At 32.7% G+C, this 15,224-nt stretch overlaps 1 protein-coding gene across 8 annotated transcripts; it reads left to right on the plus strand.

Moving 5' to 3' along the window:
* The first annotated feature begins 1,722 nt into the window (after positions 1 to 1,722).
* On the plus strand, positions 1,723 to 15,020 carry LOC124542905 (ankyrin repeat domain-containing protein 11-like). Of its 8 annotated transcripts, none has more exons than XM_047120822.1 (16): positions 1,723 to 1,883; positions 2,000 to 2,156; positions 2,234 to 2,389; positions 4,109 to 4,366; positions 8,996 to 9,178; positions 9,411 to 9,609; positions 9,754 to 9,910; positions 10,258 to 10,477; positions 10,568 to 10,716; positions 12,046 to 12,180; positions 12,295 to 12,355; positions 12,620 to 12,786; positions 12,871 to 13,055; positions 13,152 to 13,260; positions 13,715 to 13,876; positions 14,024 to 15,020. In XM_047120822.1, exons 2-16 carry the CDS (start codon positions 2,021 to 2,023, stop codon positions 14,195 to 14,197), a joined length of 2,451 nt encoding a protein of 816 aa, XP_046976778.1. In that variant the 5' UTR covers positions 1,723 to 1,883; positions 2,000 to 2,020; the 3' UTR covers positions 14,198 to 15,020. The 8 variants fall into 8 exon arrangements, with proteins under 8 accessions (XP_046976778.1, XP_046976777.1, XP_046976779.1 ...); XM_047120821.1 differs by having other exon boundaries at positions 1,724 to 1,883; positions 9,739 to 9,910; XM_047120823.1 differs by having other exon boundaries at positions 1,724 to 1,883; positions 9,739 to 9,910; positions 12,295 to 12,304.
* The last annotated feature ends 204 nt before the right edge of the window (positions 15,021 to 15,224 follow it).

Consider the following 15,224-nt stretch of genomic DNA (forward strand, 5'->3'; position numbering starts at 1 on the left):
TTTTTTTTTACCGTCAAATCGTCACCGTACGGCTTGGCTTCTAATAACATCTTGAATGTTTTTGTATCGCCGTCTCCTATATAGAAACCGTATTTCGCGTTGTGCAATTCTTCTGATCTCTTGAATATTTCGATTATACCGTCGACTTCCATTTTTCCCGCGCTGCCTTCGTGATTGACGTTGCAATCGGATTCATGCGTCTCGAACCACGCATCGTACTCGGGTGTTCCCTCTTGTCCTTTCCAGAATGCACAAGCCTTGCAGAAGCTTGATTTGACAGCAATATCCAAAACTTTGTTGGTATATTTTCCAATCACGGACACGATACCCATGCGCGACGTGAAACCGCGTTTCGACCACGATCCATCACCGGACACCGTCAGAATATCGCCCCGATTTTCTGCTTCCAAAGTTTTTTCCTTCTCTTCGGTACCTGCTTTTTTCACGACGGCCTCGTATATTGATTTTACTGCAATCTGCAGGATTTTCACGATTCCATAATAGGTGTTATTGTTGAAGTTTGCAGTTAAATCCATCAAGGCGATAAAATTTCTAATGCCATTTATGCCGATGCCGACCATTCGCATGACAAAGCAGAAACGACGATTGATTTCATACGCGTTTTTTATCAAAGGACAAGAATTTATCTCGGCCGGATCTGGACACGAACACTGAACACAAATTTTAAAACCCAATCCGCGAATCGATTTTTTAAAAAACTTCACGTCGCTATTACACTTTTTGCACTTCAACAGTTCCTGAAGAGCGCCAAAAACCAAAAAGAACTCCAAAATCACGTAGCTAAACGTTTGATCGATTCGGACTTCAAACTCTGGACTCTTTTTCGAGATTTTTGCTGCCGAAGTGCTCGCAAACGTTATATCTGTTTCGATATCATGTCGATTTGTTCCCTTGAAGCCCGCGGATCTTTTTCTTTCATTTCGCGGATGTCCGCTCCTCGAGCCTTTTCTATCCTGCCACGCACATTGCTTTTTCGTTGGTCTATCCATTTTGAATGTCGAAACTAAACTGAGTGACTAACCGGACTCACGTTGGAACACGTTGGAAGGGACACGAGCAGGTAGAAACGAGACAATAGAAACAACGGTCGCACGGGCCGACGCCCGACGCGCCAGCTGTTCGACGCGCTCCGTTGCCTGCTTCCAAGAAATGCTGTACAGTAACCGGAATAATCTGAATTTCGGCATGAAAATTTTAGGGAATACTCGGAAGAGTGTATACTATCCGATAAAGCAAAAAAAAAAAAATCGATTTTTTGAAAATTTCACACTGGAAAGCTCCCTTATTATTTACGTTCAACAACATATATTTAAATATTGCGCTTTAGAGCTCGTGGGAATTCAGACCATAAAAAAATATTGCAATGTAAACATAGAAACATATTTAAGAACGTATATAAGATTTCTACAAATTATTTCACATTTATAAAAGCATAATTATGTACAAAAATGGACCAATAGAGTTATTTTGATATAAATACTTTGTTAATGAAGAATTATTTGAATAATTGCAATTGCATATTATATTTAAAAAAAAATATAATATTTGTCAATTTTAGACGATGCAATCCTTTTTACTGCGATAGTATTGACAGGCATTTATAACTTATAAAATAAACTGAAACTCGATTTCAATTCGAAACATCGTATTTTGTGTTTAATGTTTATGGTTATCCCTTTTGTCTCTTACTCACTAAATCTAAAACTTGTATTATCTATGGTCGTCCGTCGCGATGTCTGATTGAAACATTAAAGTTAATCTGAAGATGTTTAATTTTGGTTTTGTTTTTTTTTTAAATTAATGTCGTAATTTTGAATATATTGTATTAATAAAGCGTAATTCTGGTTGGGGTAAAAAGAAAGGTGGGTACTGCAAAAACAATTGACTCGCGTTGTGTTTTAGCTGTTGGCGCGTTAATAATCCAGACTTTTAAAGTACTTTTATTTCACACTGTGCAATGGGTTTATTATATGTGTAGAAGCGTGGTTATGCTCGAAGCATGCCTTCGACGTCGCGGTCGCGGGGCTCAGGGCGCGGGCCTGACGGCGCGCCACGGATTCAAGTCTTAGCGCCCATGTCGGAGCGGCAGCAGTTGGCTCTGGTGATGCAAATTTCATCCCAGGATGCCCCTCCAGGTAAACAATAATAGTGTCAGCTGAAACAGTTTGGAATATGTAGGTCAAATGTAACTTCCCGCCATTTTTATATTCAGCCGCTCCGACACCAGCTGAAGAAAGAAAACGATCCAGGCAACAACGGAATGAACGAGGAGAAACCCCTTTACATGTAGCATCCATCAGAGGAGACCATGAACTTGTTAAAAAGCTCCTCGGACAGGGTCAAGATCCAGACGTACCTGATTTTGCAGGTATTGCAATAATATACTTTAACTATTTCATCTTGAACTTTAAAATGAAGTTTCATTAATTAGGGTGACTACAAAATTCCATTACTTTTTGTTGAACTATTTGTTCGGAAGTTGTTGTTTATTATTTCAGAAATTGTGGTATTTTCTAAAATTTACACAGTAATATTACTCGCTATAGCAGATGTTTAAATTAATTAACAATATAAGCTTCTTAAAATAATATATATGTTTATTAATATATATTTATATATTTAAAAATATTTATAGAAAAATATCTTGCTGGGCTCAAATGTTAATTTGCTTGTAAAAGCATATTTTATGTAAGTGGCTTAATAATACTGTATATATGAACTTACTAATACCAAGATTATTTTCTAAGTATGAACAGTGGCTTTTATTATGAATTATAATCTAAATAATTTTTTAATCATTTACTGTAACCCAATTTATTTTTCTGTTTTGTCATTGCTCCAATGCTACAACATAATAGTGTCATAATAAATAAACTATCCATTTCCAATCTATGACTTTACTGTATTGAGGTAAAAAATGGTGCAATAAGCATTAAATTTAGGCATGTATATAAGTGCGGTACCATAATGCAATCATAAAACTAACCAATTTATATTGGATACCATTTTGTTATGTATGGGGTAAGTAAATTCTTTATATTTATGTGTATTTTATAAAGTAATTTATATATTTTATTCTATTTTTATTTTTTTGGAATTGCAATCAATTGCTTCATTGCTGTACAAAATTGATCATACTATATATCATTATTAAATTTGAACTATATCTTTGTTCGTTAGTATTTGTAGTATATATAATTAGTAATTTGAGAATTCCTTAATTATAATTTATCGTCTACTCTCCTTATTAACATACTCATTATTAACAATTTCGAATCATATGGCTATTTATCAAGGCATTTGCTTGTAACTATGAAATATATTATACATATAGCGGCTCCTTTGTTGTTCAATAAAGTTTAGTAAAGCTTTTGATAAAAGCTTGTATCTGTAAAGAAATCAGTAAAATGTTCTGTGTATAAAAAGGAGAATTAATACTTTTTATGTTTGCTTCAAACATTTACTTAAGAATCCCTTAGGCACCCAGCACTTAGATAAGTATTAGTGCAATAGAAAATTGATTAGTTGTATATAGAGCCAAACTTATTGAAACAAAGTATGCAATAAAGTAGTAAACTTTATATTAAAAAATGTTTTCTGAACTCTGAGACTAGGTAAATTGATATTATGGTAATATAAGTTAGAACAGCTGCTTGTGTAAGTAAATTATATAAAGATATTGTTATAAATGTGAAAATTTGTGACAAGTGTTTAAATTATTATTATAGTGTAAACAAATTTTCTAAACAAAACAAGTGTAAACTTTACATTTAATTTGTCCTTTGCAATTTTCTGTATTCATTTTTGCATACTTATAATATGCTATATATAAGGATAGATAAATTTTCTAATAATAATCTCCTTTACTAATATATAAGTTCCTAGTTGAATTGTAAATTCATGACACTTCCCAAATTTAACAGCAAAATTATGTTTGATTACTATTTATTTTGTAGACAAAGCTTAGTTTATGCTAGAATAACAAGTTATTATTTTCTTTTTTAGGTTTCTGCATCATTATAGAATATTGTAGGAATTAATATTTGCGTTTGTTTTTTTTTTTCTTAAATTTAATTTATATTAACAGGTTGGACAGCACTTCATGAAGCATGTAGCTATGGTTGGCTGGATGTAGTAACGGTGCTAGTTGATGGTGGTGCTAACGTCAACGCAAAAGGCTTGGATGATGATACGCCACTTCATGATGCCACCACTTCAGGCAATCTAAAAATGGTGAAATTTCTTATTGAACAGGGAGCTGATCCATTTGTTAAGAATGCAAAAGGCAAAATGCCATCTGACTATGCAGCTCCACATATATTTGAATATCTACAAACATTAAAAGGTAAGAAACATTATTATAACTACCCAGTCATTTAAGTATTGTAAAGATACTGGTAGATTGAGGTGATAAGTAATAATATTAGAGCTTTAGTGGTAACCAATTTGAATATTGTTTTAAGAGTATTCAGGAATACCATTTATTAATTATTTTAAACTTGGTTATTAAATTAGAACATACATTTATAGTATATATTTATATAATAATAATTATTCTCCAATTGTATTAAACACTAAATTTAGTAAACAGATACAACTATCCCACTATTTATAATAAATAAATTAAATTTATAATAATTGATAGAAAGGATCTACAGTGTAAACTTGTTATAACGAAACTCAAGGGACTGATCATTTATTGTCGTTATAGACAGTTATCATTATATGGAGTGAACAAAAAAAAAAAACAACCAAATTGATCGGATTATACGTGAAATTATTGTTTTCACATATAGTCCGATAACTTTGTGTGTCGTTTTTTGCTATACCAGAACTTTTTATGTATTCTATTCATATCCAGATATGTGGTGGAATCGTCTTGAATAAACAATAAAAAAAATCTTCCAACTTAGCAACAATCGGTGTTGATATGGTTTCGTCCACTTGATCATCTTCTTCATCTTAATTAAAAAAATACTGTTTGTATTGGCAGATATGATTGGGTGAGCAGGATAATAAATAATTACTATCTAAAATTATGAACACATTTCTTCAAAATACAGGATGGCTGTATCGTTATAAAGAGTGTATCAATATGTGAGTTTTAACGCAAACCAACCAAGTCTTGCTCACTTCTACTTTATAAAGAGTTTATCGTTATAAAGGATAATGTTATAAAGAGTTTACACTGTATATGCAAAAGGAGTATTTAAAAAAAACCTTTGCTGTATGCATTATTGCACTACATAATTAAAATTATCAATATTTTTGTTGTTTAAAATAAACAAAGCCACAACTACCAATGAAATAAACTAAACTACAATTAAATTGAAGGCTAAAAATACTAACATAAAAATAAAAAGCAACTGTGTCTCATTGTCTGTAAGTTGCTCTTTCACAGCCAAACCGCTAAACTTAATGTGATGAAATTTGGTTTGAAGAAAGCTTGAAATACAAGAAAAGACATAGACTACTTTTTTATTCTTAATAGCTGAAAACCAATCTATGTAATTTATATATCCTTGCATAAATGGTGTCAAAATTAAACTTTGAATTTGTGCATCATTTTGAAATCAGTAAACTTAAATGACTATATTTACGTAGTATAAACGAACTAAAGTCATTTTATGACATTTTACAATGCAGCATGACCTCAAAAAGTATTGCTTAGGATATACTTTGACGACAGGCAAATAGGTCACCTGATGGTAACTAACCACTCCTGCCACTAAGCATTAGTGCTTTAAGAAACACTTTATATTTCTTGAATCACTAACGCGCCACATGCTTCAGAGTAAAATATACGTTGAGTGGGTAGTACCTAGTTAGACAGGCTTTCACAAAATCTTACCACCAAGTAAAATTTATTATGTATATTTTTATAACTTCGATTGTTAAATAGAATAACACTCAATTCGTCAATTGTATGAATATAAAGATGTCTATTTGTTTATTTATTTATTCGGGGGTAGAATTCCATTTAAAATAAAGTTTACTTTTAGTATTCGATTTGTCGTCAGTAAACTAAAATTCAACGACATCGAAACTTCTTTCGTGTATTAAAAGGTAGACACATAGATTGTCTATTAAGCTTCTTTGAGGAACAGCAGGGGCCTTGGTAACCTCAGCTGTAAGATAAATTAATGGGGACAATACTGTCCCCTGACTGACTATAAGGAAGAAGAAGTGTCCCCTATAGTGGTCTCCCAATTCGTGACGAAGGAAATGAGGTCTATCAAATCGGATTCTCTCTAACACCTGCCTTTCCCTTTTAACTTTTACGATTTGTGACGTCACACCACTAATGCTACTTTTAATTAAGACATGATTTTTAAGGAAAACTGCGTGCACGCTAAATCATGAATATATATAAACATTTGTTTGTTGTATAAATACTAGTGTACCAAAAGTAATTTATAAAATTGTCATATGAACACTTTTAAATGGGTTTAAGATACCCATCATATTTATGTCGAAAATGCTACTCATTTATTATTATTTTTGGATATATTTATGACCTATTATATTCTCTCTATATTGTCGGGTCAATAAAATGTCGTTGTCGATAAAATAGATTTTCTATCGTTATATTACCGGTATCTGGGAATTGAGAGCGCATCCGACCTCCTTCGGGTTGGCTGTTCAAAATATGGGAGTAAAGGAATAGGAAGTGCACATTAATCTCTCATTAGAATGATCGCTACTGCCGAAATCGACTAGGAAAAGAAATAAGGGCTCATAAGCATTATCAGTATATTATACTTCATACGTTTTGTAATAAGAAGTCAAAACAGAAAACCAGCCTTAGTGTTGGTTAACGTTATGTATTTCAGTTTAGGTTAGCCAAGTTTAAAGCAACTTTGCTATCTAAGTATGACAACACATAAGTGCTGCCACATTACAGTTTTACAATTCCCTCGTACGAAATATTTAAATATGTTATTAAACTACTGTTTAGCACAAAAACATACATTTAGTGAGCTTAGATAAAAATAAACATTTAAGTTTAGAAGAATACTTTAAGAAACAATTTTATGTTTACAATGTGTTTCAGTTTTTTGATATTCCTGATTTTTGACTATGTATTTTATTTTGGATTCAAATCACTTCATTCAAAATAAGGATATAAACAAGAAAAATAATTCTATCAAAATAACCGGTTGTAAAAATCTTACTGTGACTTTAATATACTTTCTATTGAATATTTTTAAAGTTACGTCATAACGTGTACTGAATGCGTAATCACTTAGTGGAATCTTCTAACAAAGTATAAGTTTTTTAGCAACATTAATTACGTAACCCATTTTTTTTAAAACAAGTTGAATACCTACTATTTTAAATATGTATATTACGAGCTATCCACAAAACCGCGTTAAAGAAGTATAGTAAACTCTAAACTTTCTTTTTTTATAAATGTCGATCACTTTTTATTCGGCGTAAAATAGTTTACGGTACTTAAAAAACAGTGTTGCCATTTAATAATCGACGCTCCCGAAATAAACAAATTTAATTGACATGGCCAATGGCCATTCTTACTTTGTGGCCCAAAGATAAACTATAATTATCTTAACAAAAAAAGTTAAGTGGTAACTTTTTTTCAAACAATTTTAAGAGTTATAATAATACAAGTGTAGCGCGTATGTTATTTGTCTATGATAAAATAGGATACGCTGTTAACGTTTTACTTAATGTGTATTATTTATTACTATTAATATGATTACGTCTCGAAAAAAATAGATTTAATGTGATTTGAGACAATTTATAAATATATCACTTTATATTATATTTATAAGCACACATGCGTGTAAAGGAACGTGTAGGGGCGTGTTGCTTAAAACATCGCGATGGCCGCTTCGTAACGTCAACGTCGTGATGTTGAATTTTCGAAGTAAAATTTATAGTTTCGTTTAAAAAAGAAACCTTTTTCACGGGGACTGATAATATTCTAACTTGTCGGGCATCGTGAAATGCAAAGAAGAGCGCTCGCGCAGAACAAAGGGGAGTTGATATTGTTCGATTTGCTTTTCATATTCGCGTAGTGTATATTGCACGCTGTATTTAAATCACGATAAGATGCTGTGACCCTTTTGTGAAACACTTAATGACCTCTCTGACGTGACTAGCTAATTAGTTTAGACACCGAAATTATTCGTTTTAGGTAAATTTTCAACGTATTATGACAATATATCGTGTTAGTAGCTTCACTAACATTGGAAACAAGTACTGGGTAATTGCGTTCAGTATTTTAATTATGCACATTTTTAAAAGCTATTGATGTCACATTTACGTATTTATATTGTAAGATGATCTTGTATTAACCGCTATCTGCGAACATTAATTTGTACATTGTAACTTAAATTTATATAACCTTTAACAAAGTAACATATACCTATACACTTGGAAGCTATGTAAATCAAATGAATAAACATGAGAAATTGTGGTCGGTAGATTCTCATTTAATACTTTTACGGTAATATACAAATTAGTATAAAGCCATATCATATGGGGAATGGAAAAGTTGTTTGGTAAAAATGTAAATGTGCACTTAGTGAATGTCCATTGGGAAAAGATATTCTTCACAATCAATATAATAAGGATGAAGTTAAAAAAAATATTGTTTGCATTGCAATATAGATTATTTGTTTCATATGACTAATATCATAGACTTTAGAGTTACTATGATTTGAGTTTAATCGTGAATTGCATAATTTTATAAAGTAAAAATAAATAAAATAATATTTTTTTAAGGTTTCCCATTTTGTTGTAATTCTAGATGCTATATTTTTTATTATATTAATTGAGACAGTAATTAACACTCATCTTAAAATATCTATTCTAGACTATTTAGGGTTTCTATGAAGTCATGTAATGAGTGTAACCACATAACATGTCATATTAACTTGATTAAAAAAGTTCTCTAATATTGTTATTGTTTTTATTCTTTCAATATTAAAACAATAATTTTTAAATACAGATAACGCGAGAGCTGCACACACTGGTCGATCAAGGGATGACAGCAACAAAAAAGGTTGCAATGCAAGTTCAAACAGCCACTCTAACAAGCGAAGCAACATGGAGAGCCTAGCGCAGGGCGAAAATTTTGAGAGCAAGGAAGCCACCTCTCAAGAAAAAGGCAATAATGTTGAAAATAAAGATGGTAAAACATACTCCTTTAATGATCAGACTGGAGGCATTTGAAGTTATAAAGAATAGTTAACTTTATAACATTCTTGTTTTGTAACAGTTTAAGATGTGAAACATAATAAAAAGATTGTGACTTAAACATGTTTCTGTTATTAGAAACTACAATATAAACTGCTTTTCTCTAATGCTGCCATTATTTTAATGATAGAGTTTTTTTCGGTTTCACATACCTATGGTTATTCTAGATGGAGCACAGCTGAGTAGTGGAGTAGTATCATCAACACAAGACGAAGTTGGTTCAGGTTTGAAAAGGTCATATGCAGAAGAAGGTCAAGAGGCAGAAGCAACTGAAGATGAGATATCGAAACGGAAAAAACGAAAAGATAATGAAGAAAAGGAACCAATGGCGAAACCGGCTCCTGTAGCAAGAGGTGGCACTGGACGGTAAACAACAAATTTTTATTTATATAATTCATAAATTTTGTGTATTAAATATTATCTTCAAAGGTGATGGAAAAGGGATGTTTCAAAAATAAAATTACTTATAAGGTGGTTTTGAAAATGATTTAACAGAATACTAACTGGTAGCAAACCACCGGGACCCGCAAGTAAAACTGGAGCGGTGCCATTGGGCAAAGGTGGAGCAGCACAGAATAAAGGAGCCGGTGGTTCTACGGGGAAAGGTGCGCAGGCGCAGGGCAAGGGAGGCGGCACTACGAAAGCTAATGCGCAAAGTACACATCAGGTAATATTTGAATACTACTGTAATATTGATTAATATTAAAAAGGCTGTTAGTCAATATTTTTTCATAAGTTATATTAGCGTGCTTTTGTGTATAGAACGACATTGTTTATACACATAAAAACAATTTAATGAATTAATCATCATGTTTATTGAATTATGTTCATAAGGAATGAACAACAAACACCAGATCTGTTTGTTTTAAGTAATGAGACTAAGTTTCAAAAAACTACAGAAGTGATTTGATTAACATTGTTCAAGATTTTTAAACTAGACTAGCTATACCTTTAATAAGAGAAAAAGATAAAACAGTTTCTTCCTAGTTTAATTTGGTCACTTTGAAATATCAGGGTAAATCAGCAGCGAAAGGAGCGTCAAGTTCACAAGCAAGCAAACAAGATAGAAAAAGTCCAGTAGCAAGTCCAAAGCCGAATCAGGGTAAAGATAATGACTGTGATAATGAAGAGACAAAGAGTCAGGAGTCTTCTGCACCAAAAGTTCCACCTCTCAAAATAGTTATACCTGGTGGAGCAAGTGGATCTGGTAGCCGTAACGAGCAAGAGGGAGAAGGTATCGTCGGAAATTATACACTTCTAATATGTCTAGTACGGTATAATAAATGTATAATGCTTGTTATATTTTGCTTGTTTTATTAAACAGGTGGTACTGGTCAGAGAGGCAGCGGTAAGGGTAGGGGCGGTGCTTCAACGCTGCCCTATGTGATACCGTGCACTAGTACTGACACAGGCCAGACATCTGACAGCTCTGATGGCGTCTGTGAAGAGAAGAGAACCGGAGAAAGCAGCAAGGTAAGTAATATCTACGTCATTTTTTTTTATTTTGAGATTATAAGTTTGTGACAGAGTACAAGTTTAAGATTTTTTTAAACTATTGCAATCGAGGAGGCGTGGTCTGTTCAGGATGATAAGGGTAATTATTTATACAGCCTTAGAAGTAATACTCGGCCCAAATTTATTTCTTGGTATTTTATTTTATCACCATAAATATTCCCGTTAATCACAAGGTCTCTAGCCATCTACCTGTAAGATTATAGTGTTTTACTTACATTTTTTTGCTATTATTCCTTTATTCAATGTTATAATTTGTCTATTTATTAAAAAATTACACTTTTTTAAAACGAGTTGTGAAACAAAATTAGCACTCGTAGGCAAGTTCTAGTTCACCAAGAATTTGTACAGAACTGATCTATGAAGTTAAAGTCTGACTGAGGTGACAGGTTCTTATTGCTTTTTTTCAGTGGTGTTTTACTCTTTTCTGGATTTTTTGTTTGGGGAGTATTGTAGCGCTGTACACTATATGTTTTATAAAGGATAATTTTGTCTTTTTTTAAGATTTGATTATGACAGTTACTCGACAGTTGTACACTTTTTTAGCTAAAGTTATGTTCAAAGTTACTGAAAACATATTTAAGTAAGTGTATAATATTATTTCGGCACAAATGTTTTAGGATAACATGTACCATGCAATGCGATAATTTTCGTTTTTTATTTAAAACGTCTCGTCAAATTAAAAGGGATTGTTTGAAGTATGACTTGCCTAAAAAATACCGATTTGACAGTTTCAGAGATTACACGTAAATTAGAGCGGCTCACGATGTACGAGTTTCCGTTAAAGGGAAAGCGAGGAAAGCAACATTATTTGTGTATTGTTAGTTGTCACATTTTAGCTTAGACGTTTGGATCGATGATAGAACATAACCCAGTCAGCACAATGAGGAACTGCTATGGGATTACTGTGTTTGACAAATTACTAAATACTCAGAAACAACTGAAGATCATTCATTGCTATTCGGAACCGTGTTATGCAAAACAATGAAAATAAACTAGACCGTTAACTTGTGTTTTAAATGTATTGCTTAAAGCGTTCGTCGTATGATGAATATATTAAGTATTTGCCTGACAGTATACAAATTGTTAAGTGGTCTTCAACGACGTCAGCTATGTCCGCCTTTGAGAGTGTGTTATTATAAAGCAATGATCGCGAAGATTACTCGTTGTCGATATTGTAAATCACGGCCTAGCACCGACAAAAAATGATCTAGAAGTATGTCTTTAATTAATAAGACATTACAAGTAGAAGTAACTAGATCCAAAAAATATTAAATACTTGTCTTATAGGCAGGGCAAAGAGTACTTCGCTCCCACAGAACGAATGACGGTGATAAAGATAAGGGGAGGAGTTCTCCGACAGGGTCGGACAATCGCTCAGGACACAGTCAGGCTTTGAATTCCAACAAAAGTCCGCCGCCCTCTGTAAGTACTCTTGCCATAATCACGGTAGAGACCTTAGATGTTTTAGATAATATCTGTCTCGGTGTTTTACACTCTGCGATTGCCTTACGTTTTAATTTCGTTGTTTTATTGCAGGGACATGACGGTGAGCACGCAACGTCTACTTCATCTGGTTCGGGTGGGAGATCTGAATCAGGTGAAGTGACAATATACAAAAAAAAACCTAAACTTATTACTAAATCCATAATTTCATAACGTCGTATGTTATAAATATGATATTGACTTTCATATAACTTTGTTAATGCTCATGAAATAATAAATTTATTTGATTAATTATGATAATACATTACAAATCCTTGATTTTTCTGCATGCTGTCTCTGTAAAATTGGAGCGAAATGGTAAGAGGATGAAAATAATGAAGATAAGCAAGATCATAAACTAATCATGTGTCTCTAATAGCTCCAGGGCCTTCTGTGGAGTTGCATCCGAGGAAGCGTAAGATCAAGTCTTCTAAGGACAGCCACTCACGGGAGTCGAAGAACGAACAGGTGCCTGACAGCACTACCCTCACTCACAACATTACCCATTCGAACCCGTACCAGATGTACATACACATACGTAAACAGGTAATTTAAAAAACAACTGAATTATAAATGAAAATAAGTTTGCTCAATATGTTCAATATAAATAATTTCAAATTTATTTTTTAGATTGAGCGGCGTCAGAAAGGCTTGTTTCCAGTAAAACCAAAACCACCCAAAGATTTCAACAAATATCTAATGAATCGCTGCACATACACCCTACAGAACAACGTAAATCCTGAGCCACAAGTCGAAATACCAATCAATTTACCTTCGCAAATGGTAAACGAATTTTTGGCTCAGGAAAAAGAGAGGTAATATACAGAAAAAAAAATTCTAGCAATTGTGAAATAACATGAAATAAATAGTATATTTTTAATAATAATATAATACTTTTTTTTTTAACACAGGACACGTTTGCGTATTCAGCATTTAGTTGAGAAAGAAAAACTTGTTCTGGCCGTCGAACAAGAGATACTGAGAGTTCACGGGCGCGCCGAACGCGCTGTGGCTAATCAAGTAATATATATTACCTTAATATTTTATGAGACTTAAAATACGTATAGTACGACACAACTTAGATGTCGCATCGGCAAAATTCGTAAAACCGATCACATCCGAATTGAGTACGCTATCCCAAATTATCAATATTTATTTCTCATGCGAATATGATCTTTGCACAAACGTAATAACTTGTAATATCATAAGACTTAATATATTCGTCAATTTGACACGTAGATTTACATGCACTTGCTTTCTCTGACGCGAGAATCTATAGCGACGAATAGCGTCGAATGGCGCGATAGGGAGCTATTTCTATTGGTTGTGTAAATCGGCAGTAATCGGTTTTATTTTCATTCCATTGCATTTTCCGATGCTACATCTAATTTGTGTCATACTATATATATTTGTCTTATGTAGATTGTAAGAATATTTTTGTTTGATATGTTTGCTAATTGTTTCAAATTTGCAGGCTCTTCCTTTTTCGGTGTGCACAATACTGCGCGACAAAGAAGTTTACAACATTTTGGCGCCGGATCAGGAAGAGAAACGCAACGCGCAGCGCTCCCGTTGTAATGGACGGCAGATCAACTCGTGGCTGCAGGAGGTCGATGATAAGTGGGAGAAGATCAAGGTGATGACTCCTTCAAATAAAAATGTGAAATGTCTTCGTCCTAACATCCTTTCGTAGAAAATTAAATATATTTAATGTTAAAGTTTGGTACAAAAATTTAAAGGCATTATCAGTATCGTTTACAAATTTAGTTTTGTTTGATTACAGGAAGGAATGCTTCGACGTCAACACACTGAAGCAGAAACATTGCATGCGGTACAAATGATGGGATGGGAATGGAAGTTGAAAGAACATGGTCTGTGCGATTACAAAACAACGCCTAAAATCGACCCCACGCATGTACCACAAATTCACGTGTCAAATTTTGACTTGCCCGCTTGAATTTTAAGTTCATATTGCCTGTGTTTATGTAAGGCTAGCACAATTATTGTGCCGGCATAACTCTAAGTTTTGTCATTCTAACGATCTCTTAACACTTTTATAACATCGATTGGTAATACGACTCAAGCGGAGCTACGAAATTGGATTATAACGTTTCTAAATTTTTCGACCGTCGTCGACCCTTTCTAAGGATTCTCCTGCGCCCCGATTTCCGGTGTAGGCTGATTCTGGACTTAAGAATAAATAATACCATCTACTAAATATTAAGAATCAAAGCAGAATCAATCGCTACCGGAATTCGGATATAATTTACTTATAATTTCCCATTACGCATCTGATAAAGCATCAGGTAATTTTTGGCGCACTAGCCATTTTCTAATGTGATAAACACATTTATAATTGATTTTAATTAGATTAGGTATAAAGGTACAATTTATTTTAAACTTTTAATTTCAAATGTGTATATAAAGTCGTTTTTTATTCTTATTTTAAATAATTTAGATTTATGGCTCTAATGATAATTGTTTTAATAAAAACTTCAAATTATGGATTAAAAAAAATGGTACAGTTTATATTTAATTGTAATTTTTAATGACTATATTTAAAGGATTATTTTAATAATTACCTGAATTTTATAATCACGTGTTGATTGTATTTCTTAGGTTAGTTATACAATGAATGTTTTGTGATCATTTCCTTATATGACATCATGTTTTATCATTAGTTTTATATTTTTATTACGATAATTTTACTATCTTCTAAATAAATTTGCGTATTGTATAATTTATTTATGAAATGAAATTATAGATCTCAAAGTACCCTTCTAATGCGTTTTTATTTGATCTTAATAGATTTTTTTTTTACATTCGTCCTTACCTCCTCATCAATATTAATATTATAAATGTTAAAGTCATTAAGGAGCTGTTACCTCTCCAAGCTTAATCTGCTAAATCGACTTAGATAAAATTTTGGTACCTACTTTTCATATTACCCCTTATTTTGGTTTTTGTACCATTGAAAAAAATTG

Source organism: Vanessa cardui, chromosome Z, assembly GCF_905220365.1.
Source record: "Vanessa cardui chromosome Z, ilVanCard2.1, whole genome shotgun sequence".
Taxonomy (NCBI): Eukaryota; Metazoa; Arthropoda; class Insecta; order Lepidoptera; family Nymphalidae; genus Vanessa; species Vanessa cardui.